The 24,415-nt window shown below is 39.9% G+C and overlaps 1 protein-coding gene across 1 annotated transcript in view; it reads left to right on the plus strand.

Annotated features, from left to right (window-relative positions):
• Positions 1 to 24,415, plus strand: part of IL13RA1 (interleukin 13 receptor subunit alpha 1) — a 66,136-nt gene that overhangs the window by 4,782 nt on the left and 36,939 nt on the right. The window contains exons 2-4 of the mRNA XM_057538814.1: positions 1,592 to 1,731; positions 7,257 to 7,395; positions 9,232 to 9,352. Of these exons, the coding sequence (XP_057394797.1) occupies positions 1,592 to 1,731; positions 7,257 to 7,395; positions 9,232 to 9,352 (400 nt within the window). The remainder of the gene's footprint in view (positions 1 to 1,591; positions 1,732 to 7,256; positions 7,396 to 9,231; positions 9,353 to 24,415) is intronic.

Here is a 24,415-nt window from a genome sequence, read left to right on the forward strand (position 1 = left end):
AATTGTAATCTTCAGTAGGAACAAAGTTTTCATTAGAGACTCTATACCTGATAAACGATTTGTCTTCAAAAATATCGACGTGATGTTCGAAAGGCCAAACTGGAATAGCTATACACTCCTGTAATCACTTAAAATCCTAACTTAAAATCACTGTCGCCTAAGCCATTGGTGCTCCTGGCACAGGCTGGGTTTTAATGCAGTGCAATAGGAACTCGCTGCTTCCACAAGGACTTGGCCTGCTGTGGGCTCCTCCTCCCCACGGTTGGGCCTTTGGTCTACCTTTCAGAAAGGCTAATGGTAGTTGAGTTAGGAAAGGCAGAATGAATATTGAGAGTTCAGGGCCTGTGCAGCAGGCTGCTGTGTATAAACCTGACTTAGGGGGGAACCCCAACTCTGTAGTGCCTGTGGGGTTGATGTTTTGGGACAAATGGTATTTTTTGTTCAGTTAAAGAGGAAGGTAATGGCATAAATACTGCAGATTATGTAAGAGGCCCAGAGCACTCCAAAGTGTTGGCATAGAGTATAAAATAGAACTACTGATTGATAAATTAATAAAACTGTAGTCCTTAAGTAACTAATAATGATTAAGTTTGCCACTTTAGACAATTCGGGGTTTTTTAAAAAAATTAGTTTAATAAACTTTATTTTGGAATAAATTTCGACTTACAGAAAAGTTGCAAAGATAGGACAGAGGAGCCCTCATCCAGTTTCCGGGGGACGATTTTGGTAGTCCTGGCCTCAGGAGAAGTTCTCGGGAAAGTTTGAAATGATGTTTCCTTTCCCTCCTCTATATGTACTTCCCTGCATTTGGCAGAAGCATGAAAACTCCTATCCCCGATCCTAAAGCTGGGTCCAAGATAATAGAGCCAGTAAATATTTGGTGGAGACAGTGGTGGGTTTTCTCAAAATGAAACACATTTTTTAAGACACTGGTTCACAGTTTCTCCTCTTTTCGTCCCTCTTCAGATTTGTCAAAGCTACAGTTCCAGCTGTTTAGTGTCAGATCTCAGGGGAGCAACAGGGTTGTTAGATCTCTTTCTCAGTACTTCTTTGGAAAAGTTACAAGAACAATTGCCAGGTCACGTTAGCAAGCACGATTAAAGATGAGCTGCTTAAACTCACTCGCAGAACTGCTGGGGTTGAACTGTCTGTATTGAGTGCGCCTGGGCGCGCAGTGTAGGGGACCCCAAATACCCACCGGAGGGAAACTTGGACATTTAAGAATATACTCTCCTCTGTGTTCACACTATAGCAAGTGGTTAAGAATGCGGCCTGGGAGCCACACTTTCTGGGTTTGCGTCTCAGCTCTGCCATTGACTGGCCTTGGGATATGGGGCCAGTGACTCAATGTCCCTGTGCCTCAGTTGCCTCATCTTTGCATGAGGCTGAGGGTCCCTGTCTCATAAGGTTGTGAGGATTGAGATTAACATGTGGAGAGTACTTAGAATGCTGTCTGGCTCAATAAATGTGAGCTCTTGATAACTCAGTTTTATGATTCTTGGTCTCTAGGACTTGGAGGAATGGATTAAATTAACCACTGAAAACACTGGCTGCTGTGGATAAATGTATTTCTTGTGCTTGATTTGAACAGAAACTCAGCCACCTGTGACGAATTTGAGCGTGTCTGTTGAAAACCTCTGCACAGTCACATGGACATGGAATCCTCCTGAGGGAGCCAGCCCAAATTGTAGTCTAAAGTATTTTAGTCATTTTGGCAACAAACAGGATAAGGTAAGTTTTCTGGAACATACTGCATTGATAAGGTAAAGTGAACACTGTGAGTTGGAGCTAAGAATAAGCCAAATTCTAATCTTACTTCAAAGTGGGATTTTTATTTTTGAGTTGTGTCCAAATTTTTTAACTGGGAAAATTATGGAAACAACTGTTGACAAAATTGAACATTAGAAAATATTTGCCAATCAAATACAATTGAGATTATTACTCTTTTAGGAAATACTAGGCACTCAATAAATAATTAATTATGTTAAAGTTGGTTCCTGTAGGCACCCAGTGAATAATTAATTATGTTAACATTGGTTTCTGTGTTGCTGCCTGAAGCCTTGTATTTATATAACACTTTCCATTTCTCAGGGAATTTTCACATTTACCATCTCACTAATCACATGCACAGATAGATATGCAAGAACTATGTGATGCAAAAGTAAATGGCCATATGGAAAATGAAAAAATAAGATGTCAGTGGCAGGTGGGGTTGACCAGACAGTTCCCTGATGCTTGAGAAAAAATGAGAGAAACTTTCAGCCTTTCCAGTCGGATGTGCGACCGATTTAAGTGAATTTTTGTTAACAAGTTTGGATAATTTCGGATTCTTTATGATAGTGTTATTCAATGGAAGTTCCTTTTGAGCCTTATTGGTTTGTAGCCCCTGCTAATTGACAGGTTCCTCAAAGCATCATATCGTCTGTTCAGAACTGTTTTATATCTTTATACAGTCCTTGGGTTCCGCATCTGTGGATTCAGCCAACTGCAGGTGGAAACTATTAGGGGAAAAAAATTCCAGAAAATTCCAAAAAGCAAAACTTGAATGCCTCGTACTGGCAACTATTTACATATCATTTACGTTGCACTAGGTATTATAAGTAATTCAGAGATGATGTAAAGTATAGGAGAGGATGTGCCTAGGCCATATGCAGACACTACACCATTTTAAATAAAGACTTGAGCATCCATGCATTTTGGTGTCCGTGGTGGGTCCTGGAACCAATGCCCCTCGGGTGTAAGAGGGATGACTGTATCTTCTTTCAGTGTGTGGGTGGGGGAGGTGGAGGATGTTTGGGGTTGAATTTGTCCCGGATTTTGAGAAGGCCAATGAGAAGTTGTTATTAATGACAGTACTTTGGCTCAGTGAACTGTGGAATCACCATGTTCAAGCAGTTTGGTGGCAGGAAGAGTCTGGAGAACTAGTTAGTGCACCATTCAGCTAGCTCAGTGGCCTGGGGTAAATTCCTTAACCTCTCTGAGCCTTCATTTCCTCGTGTGTAAAGTGTGGCTCTACTCACGTCTCTGGCTTGCTGGTCCACCAAAAATAATGTATGGGAAACTTAATGAAGTGAGGATGGAATGGGCTCTTCCTCTAGAGGGAAACTTGCTAATCTGCCTTCCTGCTTTCCTGCAGAGGTGTTAATTATAGTTTAGGTGTTGATTGATAAGGAATTGAGGCTGGTCAGAAATATTTGTGTTTTAAAAGAGGTCCTCCAAATGCAGAAGCCTGTGAAACTCTGGTAGGCCAGTTTCCCTTTTCACACTGTTGGCTTCCTCTTGTTCCTAAGGAGGGGCCTTAGACAGTTGGAGTCTTAGTGGCAACTTTTGGTAGTTCAGCCTTGAGAAATTCCAGGAAAGACCCTTTAGTGCGTCACCTAAGTATCTAACTGAAACCCCCAGGAGAGGTCACCATCTTTCTAACATGTCCTTATTCATTAGCCCGTCAACCACGCTCAAGGATCAGTCAGGTAGACATGCTGATATGCTAGTCTAGAAATGGGGCGAATTCCTCAGTATAGTTACAGAAATTTAGACTTGAAAGTAACTTTAGGAGGCAGTGGAATCAGATAGAATTGGGTTTGAAATTTTGTCTCTTTCCCTTTCAAGTTTTGTGGCCTTAGGCAAGTCATTTAACCTATCTGAGCCTGAGCCTCCATTTCCTTGTTTGTAGAATGCTGGGGGGAAAGGCTAAAAGTACCTACTTCATATGAATGGTGTGTGTTTGTTAAAGGAGATAATGTTTGTGATACACCTGGCACAGAGTTAGTGTTCAGTAATTGTTAGCTTTTATTATTATTACTGTTGTTAGATTCAACCATATGAAATTGTTGCCTTTATAGGTCATATTATATGGTTCAACCTAATATTATCGTTTAATCTTGGTCCCTCCGTTTTGCCCCTGAAGAGACCAGATGGAGACCGTAAAGGGTGGCCTCTGCCTAAGGCCTGCTCATTTATTCCAGACATTTGACAGCTTTGAAGGCTGCCAATGCAGCAGTTGTGATAAACACAGATTATTCTTTCCAGTCAGTGATGGGGGATTTCCTGTCTGGACCTTTTTGAAGTTTACAATCCTGAGACTGAGAATCAATGGGAGGAGTGGTTTTCCTTCCCTCTTTCTGTCCTTTGGACACAGCATTAATGTCATCAGACCACACCGGGGTGTATATATGCTTTGAAGCATGTTGAAGCAGTGGCATTATGATAGTTTGTACATGTTACAGGGCTTTTATGACCGTCTAACGGTCCCAAATTGCTAAATGAGGTAAATCCTTGAGGTCATTTTCAATCTTCAGATTGGAGGACCATTAAGATATGGAATCATAGATGATTTTTAAAAAAAAACATATTCAATACAAGACTAGCTTAAGTGGCTGCCCTTCACCATTGTTTTAGCAATGTCTAATCTGGCAATTAGAAGAAGGATCTGGCATCAGATTTTAGATCTCTTTCATCACCAAGAGATAGGCAAATCTTACTAGGTGAATAAATTAAACGGATGTTCTGTCTAGGCATCCAAAGAGACTGAAGCTGAAGCTGACTCCCCTTTCCTTCTGAGAAAGGATTAGCAATTGGGAAAGCTTCGATCTAGCCAAATGAACTTTGGACTTGAGGGGGAGGGATCGGTTCAGGACTCTGGCCTTGATTTTTGATAAATTTTCAAAGGAGCCCAGATTCTCTGACAGGTGGAGCATAATGTCATAACAGCAGCTACCAGTGGAATGAGTCACCACAGCCGAAAGTCACGTGGGAGCTATCACACATACTTCATCAAGATCTTCTGGGAGGGATTTAGTTTCTTGTCTGATACAGAGAGGTGCACTTGACTTGGCGATCATTGACAGTTGGGGTTCCTACTTTATTCATGCCAATTTAATATTATTTGCCTTGAGCTTTGAAAGAGATTTTTTAAAAGTATTTTATCTTTCCCCCTACCATGTCTTTTCTAAGTTATTTTTTTATTCATATGCCGAAAACAAAAGGTTCAGGTTTAGGGCTTCCCTGATGGCACAGTGGTTAAGAGTCCGCCTGCCAATGCAGGGGCCACAGGTTCAAGCCCTGGTCCAGGAAGATCCTACATGCCGTGGAGCAACTAAGCCCCGTGAGCCACAACTACTGAGCCCGCGTGCCACAACTACTGAAGCTCGCATGCCTAGAGCCTGTGCTCTGCAACAAGAGAAGCCACCACAATGAGAAGCCCATGCACCGCAACGAAGACTAGCCCCCGTTCGCCGCAACTAAAGAAAGCCCGCGTGCAGCAATGAAGACCCAACGCAGCCAAAAATAAATAAATTAATAAAGGGTCTGAATCAATAACTGATTAACTTTGAAAATGAAGTTTTTTTTTAAAAAAAGGCTAGATTTAGGTGCTAAAGTATGTTTTTACTTTAAGAAATTCCATTTATTAAAAATACTTGTGTAATAAAACTCCTCAGCCCTCTCACTGGAACAATATCTAATATAATAAGAGAACTGGAATTTTTCCATAATGATTCTAATTTATGGCATTTGACCGTACATTTTCCCCCGGGTGTCCTCAGAGGGCAAATGCAGCTTCCACACAAGAATTATCAAGGATTCTTGGGTCAGGGTGGCTGCTTCAGGGGTATATGGGACTTTTGCTTAGTAAAATTGTGTGGTTGGTGAAATTTGCATTCGGAGCTTTCCTGCCACCATTACCAACAATCCTTGTTTCCTCAGCACACATTCATCAATTAAGGGCCAGTTTCCTTACTTCGCCATGAGAGCTATAATGGTGAAACATTCTCGAGAGCCTTCTCTTGGCACAATTGGTATGTTCCATTTCTGTAGGCAGCAACTATATGGAAAGCCAAATGATAAGTAGGTTTCTTGGCAAGGAATCAGGAATTTGTTGTGAAAATGTACTTGACTCAGAATAGCTGGAGGCCCCACTGAGGGTAGGCAGGGCTTTGCTGCTGGGACAAAAATAATCAATGTCCATGGAGCTGAATCACCCTCTCTTTTCTCCCTGTCAGAATTTTGTTTGCAGACATTTCTTTTTCTCTTCTTCCAGGGCTGACCAGCTAACTCCTTTTTTAGAGTGCTGTCTTGCCTGGGCCTAAGAGCTGTTCGGTCTATACAAAGTGTTGTTTTCTTCCCCATGTCTTTGCTATGGTTCGTTAATTGATGATTTGCTGGCTACCTCTCAGAGGACATCCTTGTGTCCTGGTTTTGAGAGTCTCTCACAGTTGCCCTCATGCTCAGTTGGCAGCAGGCATGTGAAATGGCAGAGTACCACTTAGGGTGGTAGATAGAGGTAACTCTGACAAAATTTCCCTTCATGGCTATCAGCACGTATATAAAAGGAAATGCTGTCTCCACCTTGAGTCAGAAACTATTGCAAAACAGGAAGCTCCTTGGAGCTCTGATTAAAAGCAGCTCAGTTCTTAGTTATCCCAACTCTGTCACCTTGGAAAATGTTAATTTCCTCAAGAGCCTCTAATCTCATTATTCTAAATCATAGTAACCAGGCTTGTGATTATTATCTGTAAGCTGTGTATAAGTTGGCTTTCTGTGGTTCCACAAAGCTTATCTACCTTTCAGAATAAGAGCGTGCTATACTCAGTGCATATAATATCAACCCTTATAATTCATATGTGTATGTGAGATAGTCAAAATTGTCAAACAGTGCAGAAAGGTGTTTCCTGAAGAGTCTCTCCTCAGCCCTCAGGCTCCCCTTCTTTACTTCCTCTCCTCAGAGGTGACCAGGATTGCCAGATTCTTAAAGCAGTCCTTTTTACCTTGATCTTGATGTTATACTGCATCTACTTGGAATTGAATTTTGATAAACTTATTGTGTTTCCTTTGAAATTGCTCTTAGACAGATGTGTTAGCATGGTAGGTTTGTAGTAAATGTCATGATGTTTATACATTGAAAATGCGGGAAACTGTCTTTTATCTATACCACGGTTTCTCAATGGTGGCACTACGGACATTTGATGCGGGATAATTTTTTGTTGTTGGGGGAGGGAAGGCTGTCTTGTGCATTATAGGATGTTTGGCAGCATCCTTGGCCTCTACCCAGTATATGCCAGTAGCAGCCCTCTCCCAAGTTATGACAACTAAAAATGTTCTTAGACATTAACAAATGTCCCCCAGGGATGGGAGAACAGAATCACCGGAAGCTGAGAATCACTGAACTGTATACCATTTGATAACTTTCCATTTTCTTTACACAAATGTATTTCTGTGTGTTTGCTACTGCAATGCCTTTTTAAATTTCCTTGTCCTAGAAAATTGCTCCAGAAACTTATCGTTCAAAAGAAGTGCCCCTGAATGAGAGGATTTGTCTGCAAGTGGGGTCCCAGTGTAGCACCAACGAAAGTGAGAAGCCTAGCATTTTGGTGGAAAAGTGCATCTCGCCCCCTGAAGGTAACAGCTAAAAGCACTGTCTCTTGGCATTTAGAGAATAAATCCAAATTATCCATATGCTTATGTTCAGTGTTCATTAATTCATTTAATTTTCAAACATTTGTTGAGTCTAATAAGTGGCACTGGTATAATAATATAATAAGCACTGGTACTAGATGCTGAGAACACACCAATAACTGTCAGGACATCTCTGCCTTCGAGGTGCTCATAGACAACTTGAATAACAATGCCTGATAGTTATAGAGCACTTAATAATTTGGAAAGTGACACACACACACACACGCACACGCACACACATACGCCTCTCCCCGAAATTGAGCTTCTCAAGCTTATTCGGTGAAATGAGCAAGGCGTGTATTATTACCCTGATCTGTTTTGTGAGGAAGAAGGGAACTGAGTGAGTTGCTGTAGATCTTCAGGTCCCAGGCCAGTGCCTTAAACAAACGAAAATATTGATAGTGTCTTACTCATTATAGAGAGATTAGATTGATATACAGGATATATTTGGGGAAAGATGTTAACAGAGGAAAGTGGGCATGCTGGCCCAGCTCTGACTCAAGACTAGCCCTAGAAAAAGCTGTCAAGTAGTCAGGTTGATCATTCTCCCCCAGCTCCCTTCCCACCCATCACCCAGTGTCCTTCTGGCTCTTATGTTACATGCAGGGAGAAGCATATACTCAGGAAGAGCAGGGCTACCAGAGCCCAGATGTCCAAGTTTAAATCTCAGCTCTGCCAGCTTCTAGTTGTGTGACCTTAGGCAGATCACTTAGCCCCTTCTCTCTTCAGTTTCCTCACCTGTAAAAAGGGATGATGATAGTACCTACCTCCCAGGAATGTTGAAAGGATTACATCAATCAGCACATATGAGGTGCTGAGAATAGTGCCTGGAAGACAGTAAATGCTAGATACATATTATCTATTCATACCATGTTGCCCTTTGGTTGGGCAAGGTCCCATCTCCTACCTCCAAACCTTAGCACTACATGACTTGTTTTCTAGACCATTCTCTCTACCTGTATGCACGGATCAAAAGTATATGAAGTAATATTTGTAAAGTTATAAAATTCAGTACTGCTAGGAGGCTGGGAGCATGGTTTACAGCAAGTTACCTCCCCTATACTCGTTTCTTGAGGAGTTTAATAATCTGAAAGAAACTAACTTGTATTATGACGAAAAGGTGGGTGGTGATGGCTCAGCACAGTATGCCTTTAAGGAGCACGAGGGATAACAGGTTTGAATTTTAAACATAGGCATTTAACTTAGAGACGTGAAGTCTTAACTTAAAAGGCTTTATAAAGGTAGAGATTTCAGATCATCAAGATTTTAGGGCTCCTAAGGCCATAACCCCCAATAGACAACTACTAAGAGTTACGTTTTGCTTACCTTTCCCCAAATTGCCTCAGGAGGAAGGTTTGTTTAATTTTTAAAACAAGGTGTGTCAGTATTGCTCAAAAGACAAGGTAAATTATAACTCAGAACACTTGTTTTTTTTAAAAGACAGGTAGATATAATGGTTGTTTATATTTTCACATTCATTTGGGAAATTCCATAGTCATTTCCTATGACTGAAATATTATTTGACCTTCAGACTCTCTCCAGTTAGGAATACAGGAGTTAGGGTCCCTCAGTGATAGTAAAGAGAGAAAGTTGTGAACAAATTAGATTTGGGTTTTCTTCCACCTGGGTGCCTTCTGGGTCAAATGGGGTGAGAGGTTAGGGATTAGCTTTCCGGAGAAGCAGCCAGAAGCACGCTTGCCATCCCCCAGCCCCTAGAGTGACTGGCCAGCTCGCAGGGCAAGGAGACAAGGGTCCTAAACTCTTGGCTGCATATTCCAGGCGATCCTGAGTCCGCTGTTACTGAGCTACAATGCATTTGGTATAACCTGAGCTACATGAAGTGCGCTTGGCTCCCTGGAAGGAATACAAATCCTGACACTAACTATACTCTCTACTATTGGTGAGTATGCACAGGAGACTTACTGGAGAGGGACTGACTGTGATTGCGTTGGGAGCCTTTGCACCTAACCTAGTTAAAACAAACCCCAAAACGGAACAGCCTATTCTTTTCTACACATTGCTTCATTGGAAAATGCCATCTGCTTTTGGTGTCTCATTTAAAAAAAAACCAAACTCTTAAAAAATAATTATAGATTCCATATATATATGTGTTAGCATACGGTATTTGTTTTTCTCTTTCTGACTTACTTCACTCTGTATGACAGACTCCAGGTCCATCCACCTCACTACAAGTAGCTCAGTTTCGTTTCTTTTTATGGCTCAGTAATATTCCATTGTATGCTAACACATATATATGGAATCTAAAAAAAAAAATGGTCATGAAGAACCTAGGGGCAAGACGGGAATAAAGACGCAGACCTACTAGAGAATGGACTTGAGGACATGGGGAGGGGGAAGGGTAAGCTGGGACAAAGTGAGAGAGTGGTAGTGTGTATATGGACATATATACACTACCAGATGTAAAATAGCTAGCTAGTGGGAAGCAGTCGCATAGTACAGGGAGATCAGCTCGGTGCTTTGTGACCACTTAGAGGGGTGGGATAGGGAGGGTGGGAGGGAGACGCAAGAGGGAGGGGATATGGGGATATATGTATACATATAGCTGATTCACTTTGTTGTAAAGCAGAAACTAACACACCATTGTAAAGCAATTCTACTCCAACAAAAATGTTAAAAAAAATTATAGATCCGCAAAATTAGATTGCAAAAATATATACAAAGAGATCTCATCTACCCTTCACCCAGTTTCTTCCAATGGTAACATCTCTTATAACCAGAGTGCAATATCAAAACCAGAAAATTGACATTGGTACAGTCCACTGACCTTATTCAAATTTCACCGGTGTTCCGTCCAGTTATTTGGGTGTGTGTGTGTGTGTGTGTGTGTGCAGGTCTATGCAGTTTTATCATATGCGTAGATACAGAATAGCTCCATTACCACAAGGATCCCTTGAGTTGCCCTTTTATAGCTACACCCACTTCCCTCCTGCACACCCTCTCCCCATACTCCTCTCCCCCAAGTCTCTATCCTCTGTCATTTCAAGAATGTAACTGGAGGGCTTCCCTGGTGGCGCAGTGGTTGAGAATCTGCCTGCTAATGCAGGGGACACGGGTTCGAGCCCTGGTCTGGGAAGATCCCACATGCCACGGAGCAACTAGGCCCGTGAGCCACAACTACTGAGCCTGCGCGTCTGGAGCCTGTGCTCCGCAACAAGAGAGGCCGCGATAGTGAGAGGCCCGCGCACCACGATGAAGAGTGGCCCCCGCTTGCCGCAACTAGAGAAAGCCCTCGCACAGAAACGAAGACCCAACACAGCCAAAAATAAATTAAAAAAAAAAAAGAATGTAACTGGAATGGAATCATACAGCATATAACTGTCTCAGGCTGACTTTATCTTTTTTAGCCTCTGCATAATACCCTGGAGATCCATCCAAGCTGTTGTGTGTATCAATAGTTCATTCCCTTTTCTTGCTGAGTAGTGTTCCATGATATGGATGTATTGGTTTGTTTAACCTTTTATTCACTGAAGGATATCTCGAGTGTTTCCAATTTTTTGCAAGTATGAATAAAACTACTATAAATATTCATATTCAGGTTTTTATGTGAACATCACTTTTCAGTTCCCTGGAATAAATGCCTTAGAGTGTAATTGCTGGATCGTATGGTAATTGCATATCTAGTTTTATTAAAAAACCTGCCAAACTATTTTCTAGAGTGGCTGTACCGTTTTACATTCCCATCAACAATGTCTGAGTGATTGGTATCTACCTCTCAAAAGGAAACTTAAATCATTCCCAGGGTTCAAAAGTAGTTTAGTTCCCCACAAAATAACTTACATTTCATGCTTGTGACTATATCTACAAAATTTGTTAAAATTTTCTTTCTTTTCTAAATTAATCTTTCAACATTTCCTTTCTTTAGAGCCTAGAATTATTTTTTTTTAATTTTTGAATTTTATTTTGTTTTTTTAAACAGCAAGTTCTTATTAGTCATCAATTTTATACATATTAGTGTATACATGTCAATCCCAATCGCCCAATTCATCACACCACCACTCCCCACCCCCTGCCGCTTTCCCCCATTGGTGTCCATACGTTTGCTCCCTACATCTGTGTCTCTATTTCTGCCCTGCAAACCGGTTCATCTGTACCATTTTTCTAGGTTCCACATATATGCGTTAATATACAATATTTGTTTTTCTTTTTCTGGCTTACTTCACTCTGTATGACAGTCTCTAGATCCATCCACGTCTCAACAAATGACCCAATTTCATTCCTTTTTAGGGCTGAGTAATATTCCATTGTATATATGTACCACACCTTCTTTATCCATTCGTCTGTCGATGGGCATTTAGGTTGCTTCCATGACCTGGCTATTGTAAATAGTGCTGCAATGAACATTGGGGTGCATGTGTCTTTTTGAATTACGGTTTTCTCTGGGTATATGCCTAGTAGTGGGATTGCTGGGTCATATAGTAATTCTATTTTTAGTTTTTTGAGGAACCTCCATACTGTTCTCCATAGTGGCTATATCAATTTACATTCCCACCAACAGTGCAAGAGAGTTCCCTTTTCTCTACACCCTCTCCAGCATTTGTTGTTTGTAGATTTTCTGATGATGCGCATTCTTACTGGTGTGACGTGATACCTCATGGTAGTTTTGATTTGCATTTCTCTAATAATTAGTGATGTTGAGCAGCTTTTCATGTGCTTCTTGGCCAGCTGTATGTCTTCTTTGGAGAAATGTCTATTTAGGTCTTCTGCCCATTTTTGGCTTGGGTTGTTTGTTTTTTTAATATTGAGCTGCATGAGCTATTTATATATTTTGGAGATTAATCCTTTGTCCGTTGATTCGTTTGCAAATATTTTCTCCCATTCTGAGGGTTGTCTTTTCGTCTTGTTTATGGTTTCCTTTGCTGTTCAAAAGCTTTGAAGTTTCATTAGGTCCCATTTGTTTATATTTGTTTTTATTTCCATTACTCTAGGAGGTGGATCGAAAAAGATCTTGCTGTGATTTATGTCAAAGAGTGTTCTTCCTAAGTTTTCTTCTAAGAGTTTTATAGTGTCTGGTCTTACATTTAGGTTCCTAATCCATTTTGAGTTTATTTTTGTGTATGGTGTTAGGGAGTGTTCTAATTTCATTCTTTTACATGTAGCTGTCCAGTTTTCCCAGCACCACTTATTGAAGAGACTGTTTTTCTCCATGTATATCCTTGCCTCCTTTGTCATAGATTAGTTGACCATAGGTGCGTGGGTTTATCTCTGAGCTTTCTATCCCGTTCCATTGATCTGTGTTTCTGTTTTTGTGCCAGTACCATATTGTCTTGATTACTGTAGCTTTATAGTATAGTCTGAAGTCAGGGAGTCTGATTCCTCCAGCTCCGTTCTTTTCCCTCAAGACTGCTTTGGCTATTCGGGGTCTTTTGTGTCTCCATACAAATTTTAAGATTTTTTTGTTCTAGTTCTGTAAAAAATGCCATTGGTAATTTGATAGGGATTGCATTGAATCTGTACATTGCTTTGGGTAGTATAGTCATTTTCACAGTATTGATTCTTCCAATCCAAGAGCATGGTATATCTCTCCATCTGTCGGTATCATCTTTAATTTCTTTCATCAGTGTCTTATAGTTTTCTGCATACAGGTCTTTTGTCTCCCTAGGTAGGTTTATTCCTAGGTATTTTATTCTTTTTGTTGCAATGGTAAATGGGAGTGTTTCCTTAATTTCTCTTTCAGATGTTTCATCATTAGTGTATAGGAATGCAAGAGGTTTCTGTGCATTAATTTTGTATCCTGCAACTTTACCAAATTCATTGATTAGCTCTAGTAGTTTTCTGGTGGCATCTTTAGGATTCTCTATGTATAGTATCATGTCATCTGCAAACAGTGACAGTTTTGCTTCTTCTTTTCCACTTTGTATTCCTTTTATTTCTTTTTCTTCTCTGATTGCCATGCCTAGGACTTCCAAAACTATGTTGAATAATAGTGGTGAGAGTGGACAACCTTGTCTTGTTCCTGATCTTAGAGGAAATGCTTTCAGTTTTTCACCATTGAGAATGATGTTTGCTGTGGGTTTGTCATATATGGCCTTTATTATGTTGAGGTAGGTTTCCTCTATGCCCACTTTCTGTAGAGTTTTTATCATAAATGGGTGTTGAATTTTGTCAAAAAGCTTTTTCTGCATCTATTGAGATGATCATATGGTGTTTATTCTTCAATTTGTTAATATGGTGTATCACATTGATTGATTTGCGTATATTGAAGAATCCTTGTATCCCTGGGATAAATCCCACTTGATCATGGTGTATGATCCTTTTAATGTGTTGTTGGATTCTGTTTGCTAGTATTTTGTTGAGGATTTTTGCATCTATATTCATCAGTGATATTGGTCTGTAATTTTCTTTTTATGTAGTATCTTTTTCTGGTTTTGGTATCAGGGTGATGGTGGCCTCATAGAAGGAGTTTGGGAGTGTTCCTTCCTCTGCAATTTTTTGGAAGCGTTTGAGAAGGATGGGTGTTAGCTCTTCTCTAAATGTTTGATAGAATTCACCTGTGAAGCCATCTGGTCCTGGACTTTTGTTTGTTGGAAGAGTTTTAATCACAGTTTCAATTTCATTACTTGTGATTGGTCTGTTCATATTTTCTATTTCTTCCTGGTTCAGTCTTGAAAGGTTATACCTTTCTAAGAATGTGTCCATTTCTTCCATTTTATTGGCATAGAGTTGCTTGTAGTAGTCTCTTAGGATGCTTTGTATTTCTGCGGTGTCTGTTGTAACTTACCCTTTTTCATTTCTAATTTTATTGATTTGAGTCCTCTCCCTCTTTTTCTTGATGAGTCTTGCTAATGGTTTATCAATTTTGTTTATCCTCTCAAAGCACCAGCTTTTAGTTTTATTGATCTTTGCTATTGTTTTCTTTGTTTCTATTTCATTTATTTCTGCTCTGATCTTGATGCTTTCTTTCCTTCTGCTAACTCTGGGGTTTGTTTGTTCTTCTTTCTCTAGTTCCTTTAGGTGTAACGTTAGATTGTTTATTTGAGATTTTTGTTGTTTCTTGAGGTAGGCTTGTATAGCTATAAATTTCCCTCTTAGAACTGCTTTTGCTGCATCCCATAGGTTTTGGATTGTCGTGTTTTCATTGTCATTTGTCTCCAGGTATTTTTTGATTTCCTCTTTGATTTCTTCAGTGATCTCTTGGTTATTTAGTAACGTATTGTTTAACTTCCATGTGTTTGTATCTTTTACGTTTTTTTCCCTGTAATTCATTTCTTATCTCAGAGCGTTGTGATCAGAAAAGATGCTTGATATGATTTCAATTTTCTTAAGTTTACTGAGGCTTGATTTGTGACCCAAGATGTGATCTATCCTGGAGAATGTTACATGCGCACTTGAGAAGAAAGTGTAATCTGCTGTTTTTGGATGGCATGTCCTATAAGTATCAATTAAATCTATCTGGTCTATTGTGTCATTTAAAGCTTCTGTTTCTTTTTTTATTTTCATTTTGGATGATCTGTCCATTGGTGTAAGTGAGGTGTTAAAGTCCCCCACTATTATTGTGTTACTGTCGATTTCCTCTTTTATAGCTATTAGCAGTTGCCTTATGTTTTGAGGTGCTCCTATGTTGGGTGCATATATATTTATAATTGTTATATCTTTTTCTTGGATTGATCCCTTGATCATTATGTAGTGTCCTTCCTTGTCTCTTGGAACATTCTTTATTTTAAAGTCTATCATATCTGATATGAGTATTGCTAGTCCAGCTTTCTTTTGATTTCCATTTGCATGGAATATCTTTTTCCATCCCCTCACTTTCAGTCTGTATGTGTCCCTAGGTCTGAAGTGGGTGTCTGGTAGACAGCATACATATGGGTCTTGTTTTTGTATCCATTCAGCAAGCCTGTGTCTTTTGGTTGGAGCATTTAATCCATTCACGTTTAAGGTAATTATCGATATGTATGTTCCTATGACCATTTTCTTAATTGTTTTGTGTTTGTTATTGTAGGTCCTTTTCTTGTCTTGTGTTTCCTGCCTAGAGAAGTTCCTTTAGCATTTGTTGTAGAGCTGGTTTGTTGGTGCTGAATTCTCTTTGCTTTTGCTTGTCTGTAAAGCTTTTGATTTCTCCATCAAATCTGAATGAGATCCTTGCTGGGTAGAGTAATCTTGGTTGTAGGTTCTTCCCTTTCATCACTTTAAGTATATCATGCCACTCCCTTCTGGCTTGTAGAGTTTCTGTTGAGAAATCAGCTGTTAACCTTATGGGAGTTCCCTTGTATGTCATTTGTCGTTTTTCCCTTGCTGCTTTCAATAATTTTTCTTTGTCTTTAATTTTTACCAAGTTGATTACTATGTGTCTCGGCGTGTTTCTCCTTGGGTTTATCCTGTATGGGACTGTCTGCGCTTCCTGGACTTGGGTGGCTATTTCCTCTCCCACGTTAGGGAAGTTTTCGACTCTAATCTCTTCAAATATTTTCTCGGGTCCTTTCTCTCTCTCTTCTCCTTCTGGGACCCCTATAATGCAAATGTTGTTGTGTTTAATGTTGTTCCAGAGGTCTCTTAGGCTGTCTTCATTTCTTTTCATTCTTTTTTCTTTATTCTGTTCCACAGCAGTGAATTCCACCATTCTGTCTTCCAGGTCACTTATCCGTTCTTCTGCCTCAGTTATTCTGCTCTTGATTCCTTCTAGTGTAGTTTTCATTTCAGTTATTGTATTGTTCATCTCTATTTGTTTGTTCTTTAATTCTTCTAGGTCTTTGTTAAACATTTCTTGCATCTTCTCGATCTTTGCCTCTATTCTTTTTCCGAGGTCCTGGATCATCTTCACTATCATTATTCTGAATTCTTTTTCTGGAAGCTTGCCTATCTCCAGTTCATTTAGTTGTTTTTCTGGGGTTTTATCTTGTTCCTTCATCTGGTACATAGCCCTCTGCCTTTTCATCTTGTCTGTCTTTCTGTGAATGTGGTTTTTGTTCCACAGGCTGCAGGATTGTAGTTCTTCTTGCTTCTGCTGTCTGCCCTCTCTAGAGCCTAGAATTATTAACAACAGAACAAGGAAGAAAGGACCAGGCTAATCAATTCAATTCAGTAAAACTTTAGCACACATTGTGGATAAAGCACTGAATGGGCAGCAGAGATAAGAAACATGTCTCTTCACTCCTAAAGCTTCAAATGTGGAGGAGACAGCACTGGGCACAATTGCCTATATAGAAATAAGAGTGCATGATGGAGGCTTCCAGAAGTGTAGGCAGACTCTGTGGGAAGCGACGGTGGAGCTTGGGGTGGGACAGTGGAGCTTGGGGTGGTGGCGGAGTGAAGCTGAGAGGCTTTGATGAAGGGGGTGGACTGCCTGGATGGGGAGGAGTCTCCGAGGCTGGAGGTGGCACCGGGCAAGAGTGGTCTGAGGACGGCGGGCATTTAGTCTGTGTGATTCCATGTGGGGAAGCAGGAGATCTAGTGTTGGCAGTCTGCCCTGCACGTGCCCTTGTCCCCCTGTTTATTGCTCCTTCAGACTGTTTCTGAGAGAGTGGGGGGTGGAAGGCCTCGTCCAAGACTTCTGAAGCTATAGGATAAACATGGCCTTGTCCTGGAATGTCCATTTTGCCTGATGACTTGCTGTAAAGTATTTTTGGTATATGAAAACACTCATGGCTATATCATGCAATAGAACGCAAAACAACCACATGAATTTTTCTTTTCAGGATTGAGAAACATTTATTGAATCAAAATCAAATACTTTATTATCTACAAGCCAACATTGAACTTACTTTATTCAAGAATGAACACTCTGTACAAAAAAAGTATGCTTATAGTATAAAAATGTCACATGAATTTTTGAACAAAAACCTCCCAAGTTGCCGGGGGGTTAGCATTCACTCTCCTCCCCTGTCCCCAGAGGTGCTCCCGGCCAAATTGAGAAGCACTGGAGGCGAAGCCAGACTGAGATTGTGCAGTTCAGTCCCCCCCACCCCTCAGGACAGATCATTCTCACTTGAGGTTTTGCAGTTTCACTTGCCCGCTTATGGTACCTGTTGTTTCTCCTTTACTTAAAGCCCTTCAGTGGCTCCCTGGTGGCTGCAGGATAAAGTCCAAACTCACCAGTGTGACCGACAAAGCCTTTTGTGCTCCAGCTCCTGCCCATCTCTGTAGCGTCAGTCTCGTCTCCCCCATGTACCCCCACCCCTCTTGCACCTACCTCCCAGCCCACACTGAACTTCTTCCAGTTCCTCAAAGTCGCTCTTCAAACACTCAAACAGAAGAGTGGCAGCCAAACCGAACGTTCAGCCAGAATAGCGGAAGCACTCTGCGTTCCCTCACAGCCCAAGCCTTGCCCTTAAACCTGGATGCCCCTTATTTGTCCTTCTTAGCTCAGACATCACTTCCCTTCCAGAAAGCCTTCCTTGACCTCTCAAGCCTAGATATGTGCCCAGTCATCATGTACCACGGTACCCTGCACCTTCCTGTGTCATAATACTCAGCACATTGTGTTGCATTTCCTGTTTACTTAGTGGTCACCCTCCCCAGACTGCCATCTCCCTTGAGAGCAAGGGCTGTGTCTTGTTTCCCCCTGTGCCTGATACATGGTAGGTGCTCCATAAATAGGTTTTGAATGTTTGGTAGGATCCAAAGTTAGACAACATTCAGGACTGGGGTGAGGACTTAGAAGGGAGGGATAAACAACTCAAGAGCATTATAGTTCATGAATAAAAACAGAGGAGGACTGAGTACATCTGCCTCCCGAAAGAACTGCTAGTGAAAGGGACCGAGAACTAAGCCTTAAAAGGAGTAGCCTGGCCCTGATTATGTTGTGGTGAAGTCTGGAGAAAGCTGTTACTATAGGCTTTTTTTTTTTTTTACATCTTTATTGGAGTATAATTGCTTTACAATGGTGTGTTAGTTTCTGCTTTATAACAAAATGAATCAGCTATATGTATACATATATCCCCATATCTCCTCCCTCTTGCGTCTCCCTCCCACCCTCCCTATCCCACCCCTCTAGGTGATCACAAAGCACCGAGCTGATCTCCCTGTGCTATGTGGCTGCTTCCCACTAGCTATCTATTTTACATTTGGTAGTGTATATATGTCCATGCCACTCTCTCACTTCGTCCCAGCTTACTCTTCCCCCTCCCCGTGTTCTCAAGTCCATTCTCTACATCTGCATCTTTATTCCTGTCTTGCCCCTAGGTTCTTCAGAACCTTTTTTTTTTTAAGATTCCATATATATGTGTTAGCATACAGTATTTGTTTTTCTCTTTCTGCTTACTTCACTCTGTATGACAGTCTCTAGGTCCATCCACCTCATTACAAATAACTCAATTTCGTTTATTTTTATGGCTGAGTAATATTCCATTGTATGTATGTGCCACATCTTCTTTATCCATTCATCTGTCGATGGACACTTAGGTTGCTTCCATGTCCTGGCTATTGTAAATAGTGCTGCAATGAACATTGTGGTACATGACTCTTCTTGAATTATGGTTTTCTCAGGGTATATGCCCAGTAGTGGGATTGCTGGGTCATATATTAGTTCTATTTTTCGTTTTTTGAGGAACCTCCATACTGTTTTCCATCGTGGCTGTATCAATTTACATTCCCACCAACAGTGCAAGAGGGTTCCCTTTTCTCCACACGCTCTCCAGCATTTATTTTCTGTAGACTTTTTGATGATGGCCATTCTGACTGGTGTGGGGTGATACCTCATTGTGGTTTTGATTTGCATTTCTCTAATGATTAGTGATGTTGAGCATTCTTTCATGTGTTTGTTGGCAATCTATATCTTCTTTGGAGAAATGTCTATTTAGGTCTTCTGCCCATTTTTGGATTGGGTTGTTTGTTTTTTTGATATTGAGCTGCATGAGTTGCTTGGAAATTTTGGAGATTAATCCTTTGTCAGTTACTTCATTTGCAAATATTTTCTCCCATTCTGAAGGTTGTCTTTTCATCTTGTTTATGGTTTCCTTTGCTGTGCAAAAGCTTTTAAGCTTCATTAGGTCCCATTTGTTTATTTTTGTTTTTATTTCCATTTCTCTAGGAGGTGGGTCAAAAAGGATCTTGCTGTGATTTATGTCATACAGTGTTCTGCCTATGTTTTCCTCTAAGAGTTTTATAGTGTCTGGCCTTACATTTAGGTCTTTAATCCATTTTGAGTTTATTTTTTGTGTATGGTGTTAGGGAGTGTTCTAATTTCATTCTTTTACATGTAGCTGTCCAGTTTTCCCAGCACCACTTATCGAAGAGGCTGTCTTTTCTCCATTATATATTCTTGCCTCCTTTATCCAAGATAAGGTGACCCTATGTGTGTGCATTTATCTCTGGGCTTTCTATCCTGTTCCATTGATCTATTATTTCTGTTTTTGTGCCAGTACCATACTATCTTGATGACTGTAGCTTTGTAGTATAGTCTGAAGTCAGGGAGCCTGATTCCTCCAGCTCCGTCTTTCTCCCTCAAGATTGCTTTGGCTATTCAGGGTCCTTTGTGTTTCCATACAAATTGTAAAATTTTTTGTTCTAGTTCTGTGAAAAATGCCATTGGTAGTTTGATAGGGGTTGCATTGAATCTGTAGATTGCTTTGGGCAGTATAGTCATTTTCACAGTGTTGATTCTTCTAATCCAAGAACATGGTATATCTCTGAATCTGTTTGTATCATCTTTAATTTCTTTCATCAGTGTCTTATAGTTTTCTGCATACAGGTCTTTTGTCTCCTTAGGTAGGTTTAGTCCTAGGTATTTTATTCTTCTTGTTGCCATGGTAAATGAGAGTGTTTCCATAATTTCTCTTTCAGATTTTTCATCATTAGTGTATAGGAATGCAAGAGATTTCTGTGCATTAATTTTATATCCTGCTACTTTACCAAATTCATTGATTAGCTTTAGTAGTTTTCTGGTAGCATCTTTGGGATTCTCTATGTATAGTATCTGTCATCTGCAAACAGTGACACTTTTACTTCTTCTTTTCTGATTTGGATTCCTTTTATTTTTTTCTCTTCTCTGGTTGCTGTGACTAAAACTTCCAAAACTATGTTGAATAATAGTGGTGAGAGTGGGCAATCTTGTCTTGTTCCTGATCTTAGTGGAAATGGTTTCAGTTTTTCACCATTGAGTATGATGTTGCCTGTAGGTTTGTCATATATGGCCTTTATTATGTTGAGGTAAGTTCCCTCTGTGCCTACTTTCTGGAGAGTTTTTATCATAAATGGGTGTTGAATTTTGTCAAAAGCTTTTTCTGCATCTATTGAGATGATCATATGGTTTTTCTCCTTCAGTTTGTTAATATGGTGTATCATGTTGATTGATTTGCGTATATTGAAGAATCCTTGCATCCCTGGGATAAACCCCACTTGATCATGGTGTATGATCCTTTTAATGTGCTGTTGGATTCTGTTTGCTAGTATTTTGTTGGGGATTTTTGCATCTATGTTCATCAGTGATATTGGCCTGTTGTTTTCTTTCTTTGTGACGTCTTTGTCTGGTTTTGGTATCAGGGTAATGGTGGCCTTGTAGAATGAGTTTGGGAGTGTTCCTCCCTCTGCTATATTTTGGAAGATTTTGAAAAGGATAGGTGTTAGCTCTTCTGTAAATGCTTGTTAGAATTCGCTTGTGAAGCCATCTGGTCCTGGGCTTTTGTTTGTTGGAAGATTTTTAATCACAGGTTCAATTTCAGTGCTTGTGATTGGTCTGTTTATATTTTCTGTTTCTTCCTGGTTCACTCTCAGAAGGTTGTGCTTTTCTAAGAATTTGTCCATTTCTTCCAGGTTGTGCATTTTATTGGCATAGAGTTGCTTGCAGTAATTTCTCATGAACCCTTTGTATTTCTGCAGTGTCAGTTGTTACTTCTCCTTTTTCATTTCTAATTCTATTGATTTGAGTCTTCTCCCTTTTTTCTTGATGAGTCTGGCTAATGGTTTATCAATTTTGTCTATCTTCTCAAAGAACCAGCTTTTAGTTTTATTGATCTTTGCTATCGTTTCCTTCATTTCTTTTTCATTTATTTCTGATCTGATATTTATGGTTTCTTTCCTTCTGCTAACTTGGGGGTTTTTTTGTTCTTCTTTCTCTAATTGCTTTAGGTCTAACGTTAGGTTGTTCATTTGAGATATTTCTTGTTTCTTGAGGTAGGATTGTATTGTTATAAATGTCCCTCTTAGAACTGCTTTTGCTGTATCCCATAGGTTTTGGGTCGTCGTGTTTTCATTGTCATTTGTTTCTAGGTATTTTTTGATTTCCTCTTTGATTTCTTCAGTGATCTCTTGGTTATTTAGTAGTGTATTGTTTAGCATTCATGTGTTTGTATTTTTCACAGATTTTTTTTCCTGTAATTGATATCTAGTCTCATAGCATTATGGTCAGAAAAGATACTTGATACAATTTCAGTTGTCTTAAATTTACCAAGGCTTGATTTGTCACCCAAGATATGATCTATCCTGGAGAATGTTCCATGAGCACTTGAGAAGAAAGTGTATTCTGTTGTTTTTGGATGGAATGTTCTATAAATGTCAGTTAAGTCCATCTTGTTTAATGTATCATTTAAAGCTTGTGTTTCCTTATTTATCTTCATTTTGGATGATCTGTCCATTGGTGAAAGTGGGGTGTTAAAGTCCCCTACTATGATTGTGTTACTGTCGATTTCCCCTTTTATGTCTGTTAGCATTTGCCTTATGTATTGAGGTGCTCCTATGTTGGGTGCATAAATATTTACAATTGTTATATGTTCTTCTTGGATTGATCTCTTGATCATTCTGTAATGTCCTTCTTTGTCTCTTATAGTTGTATTTGTCATACTCAATGGTGAAAATAAAGTCTATTTTCTCTGAGATGAGAATTGCTACTCCAACTTTCTTTTGATTTCCGTTTGCATGGAATATCTTTTTCCATCCCCTCACTTTCCGTCTGTATATGTCCCTAGGTCTGAAGTGGGTCTCCTGTAGACAGCATATGTACAGGTCTTGTTTTTGTATCCATTCAGGCAGTCTGTGTCCTTTGGTTGGATCATTTAATCCATTTAAATTTAAGGTAGTTATCGATATGTGTGTTCCTATTACCGTTTTCTTAAATGCTTTGGGTTTGTTATTGTAGGTTTTTTCCTTCTCTTGTGTTTCCTGCCTAGAGAAGTTCCTTTAGCATTTGTTGTAAAGCTGGTTTGTTGGTGCTGAATTCTCTTAGCTTTTGCTTGTCTGTAAAGGTTTTAATTTCTCCATCGAATCTAAATGAGATCCTTGCTGGGGAGAGTAATCTTGGTTGTAGGTTTTTCTCTTTCATCACTTTAAATATGTCCTGCCACTCCCTTCTGGCTTGCAGAGTTTCTCCTGAAAGATCAGCTGTTAACCTTATGGGGATTCCCTTGTATGTTATTCGTTGTTTTTCCTTTGCTGCTTTTAATATTTTTTCTTTGTATTTAATTTTTGATAGTTTGATTAATATGTGTCTTGGCGTGTTTCTCCTTGGATTTATCCTGTATGGGACTCTCTGTGCTTCCTGAACTTGACTGAGTATTTCCTTTCCCATATTAGGGAAGTTTTCAACTATAATCTCTTCAAATATTGTCTCAGTCCCTTTTTTTTTCTCTTGTTCTTCTGGGACCCGTATAATTCGAATGTTGGTGTGTTTAATGTTGTCCCAGAAGTCTCTGAGACTGTCCTCAATTCTTTTCATTCTTTTTTCTTTATTCTGCTCTGCGGTAGTTATTTCCACTATTTTGTCTTCCAGGTCACTTATCTGTTCTTCTGCCTCAGTTATTCTGCTATTGATTCCTTCTAGATAATTTTTAATTTCATTTATTGTGTTGTTCATCATTGTTTGTTTGTTCTTTAGTTCTTCTAGGTCCTTGTTAAATGTTTCTTGTATTTTCTCTATTATATTTCCAAGATTTTGGATCATCTTTACTATCATTACTCTGAATTGTTTTTCAGGTAGACTGCCTATTTCCTCTTCATTTGTTAGGTCTGGTGGATTTTTACCTTGCTCCTTCATCTGCTGTGTATTTCTCTGTCTTCTCATTTTGCTTAACTTACTGTGTTTGGGGTCTCCTTTTCACAGGCTGCAGGTTCGTAGTTCCCATTGTTTTTGGTGTCTGCCCGCAGTGGGTGAGGTTGGTTCAGTGGGTTGTGTAGGCTTCCTGGTGGAGGGGACTGGTGCCTAGGTTCTGATGGATGAGGCTGGATCTTGTCTTTCTGGTGAGAGCAGGACCGCATCCGGTGGTGTGTTTTGGGATGTCTGTGACCTTATTATGATTTTAGGCAGCCTCTGTGCTAATGGGTGTGGCTGTGTTCCTGTCTTGCTGGTTGTTTGGCATAGGGTGTCCAGCACTGTAGCTTGCTGGTCGTTGGGTGGAGCTGGGTCTTAGCGTTGAGATGGAGGTCTCTGGGAGAGCTTTTGCCATTTGATATAACGTGGGGCCGGGAGGTTTCTGGTGGACCAATGTCCTGAACTTGGCTCTCCCACCTCAGAGGCACAGGCCTGATACCCGGCCGGAGCACCAAGTCCCTGTCAGCCACACGGCTCAGAAGAAAAGGGAGAAAAAGAAAGAAAGAAAAATAAAATAAAGTTATTGAAATAAAAAATTTAAAATATATTATTAAAAATATACAAGTAGGGCTTCCCTGGTGGCGCAGTGGTTGAGAATCCACCTGCTAATGCAGGGGACATGGGTTCGAGCCCTGGTCCGGGAAGATCCCACATAAAAAAAAAAAATATATATATATATATACAAGTAATAAAAAGAAGAAAGAAAGAGAGAAGAGAGCAACCAAACCAAGAAACAAATCCACCAATGATAACAAGTGTGAAAAACTACACACACAAAAAAATGGACAGACAGAACCCTAGGACAAATGGTAAAAGCAAAGCTATACAGACAAAATCACACAAAGAAGCATACACACAGACACCCACAAAAGGAGAAAAAGGAAAAAAATATATATATTGTAAAAAAAAGGAAGAGAGCAACCCAATCAATAAACAAATCTACCAATGATAATAAGCTCTAAATACTAAAGTAAGATAAACATAAAA

The sequence above is a fragment of the Balaenoptera acutorostrata genome, chromosome X, assembly GCF_949987535.1.
Source record: "Balaenoptera acutorostrata chromosome X, mBalAcu1.1, whole genome shotgun sequence".
In the NCBI taxonomy this organism is placed as follows: Eukaryota; Metazoa; Chordata; class Mammalia; order Artiodactyla; family Balaenopteridae; genus Balaenoptera; species Balaenoptera acutorostrata.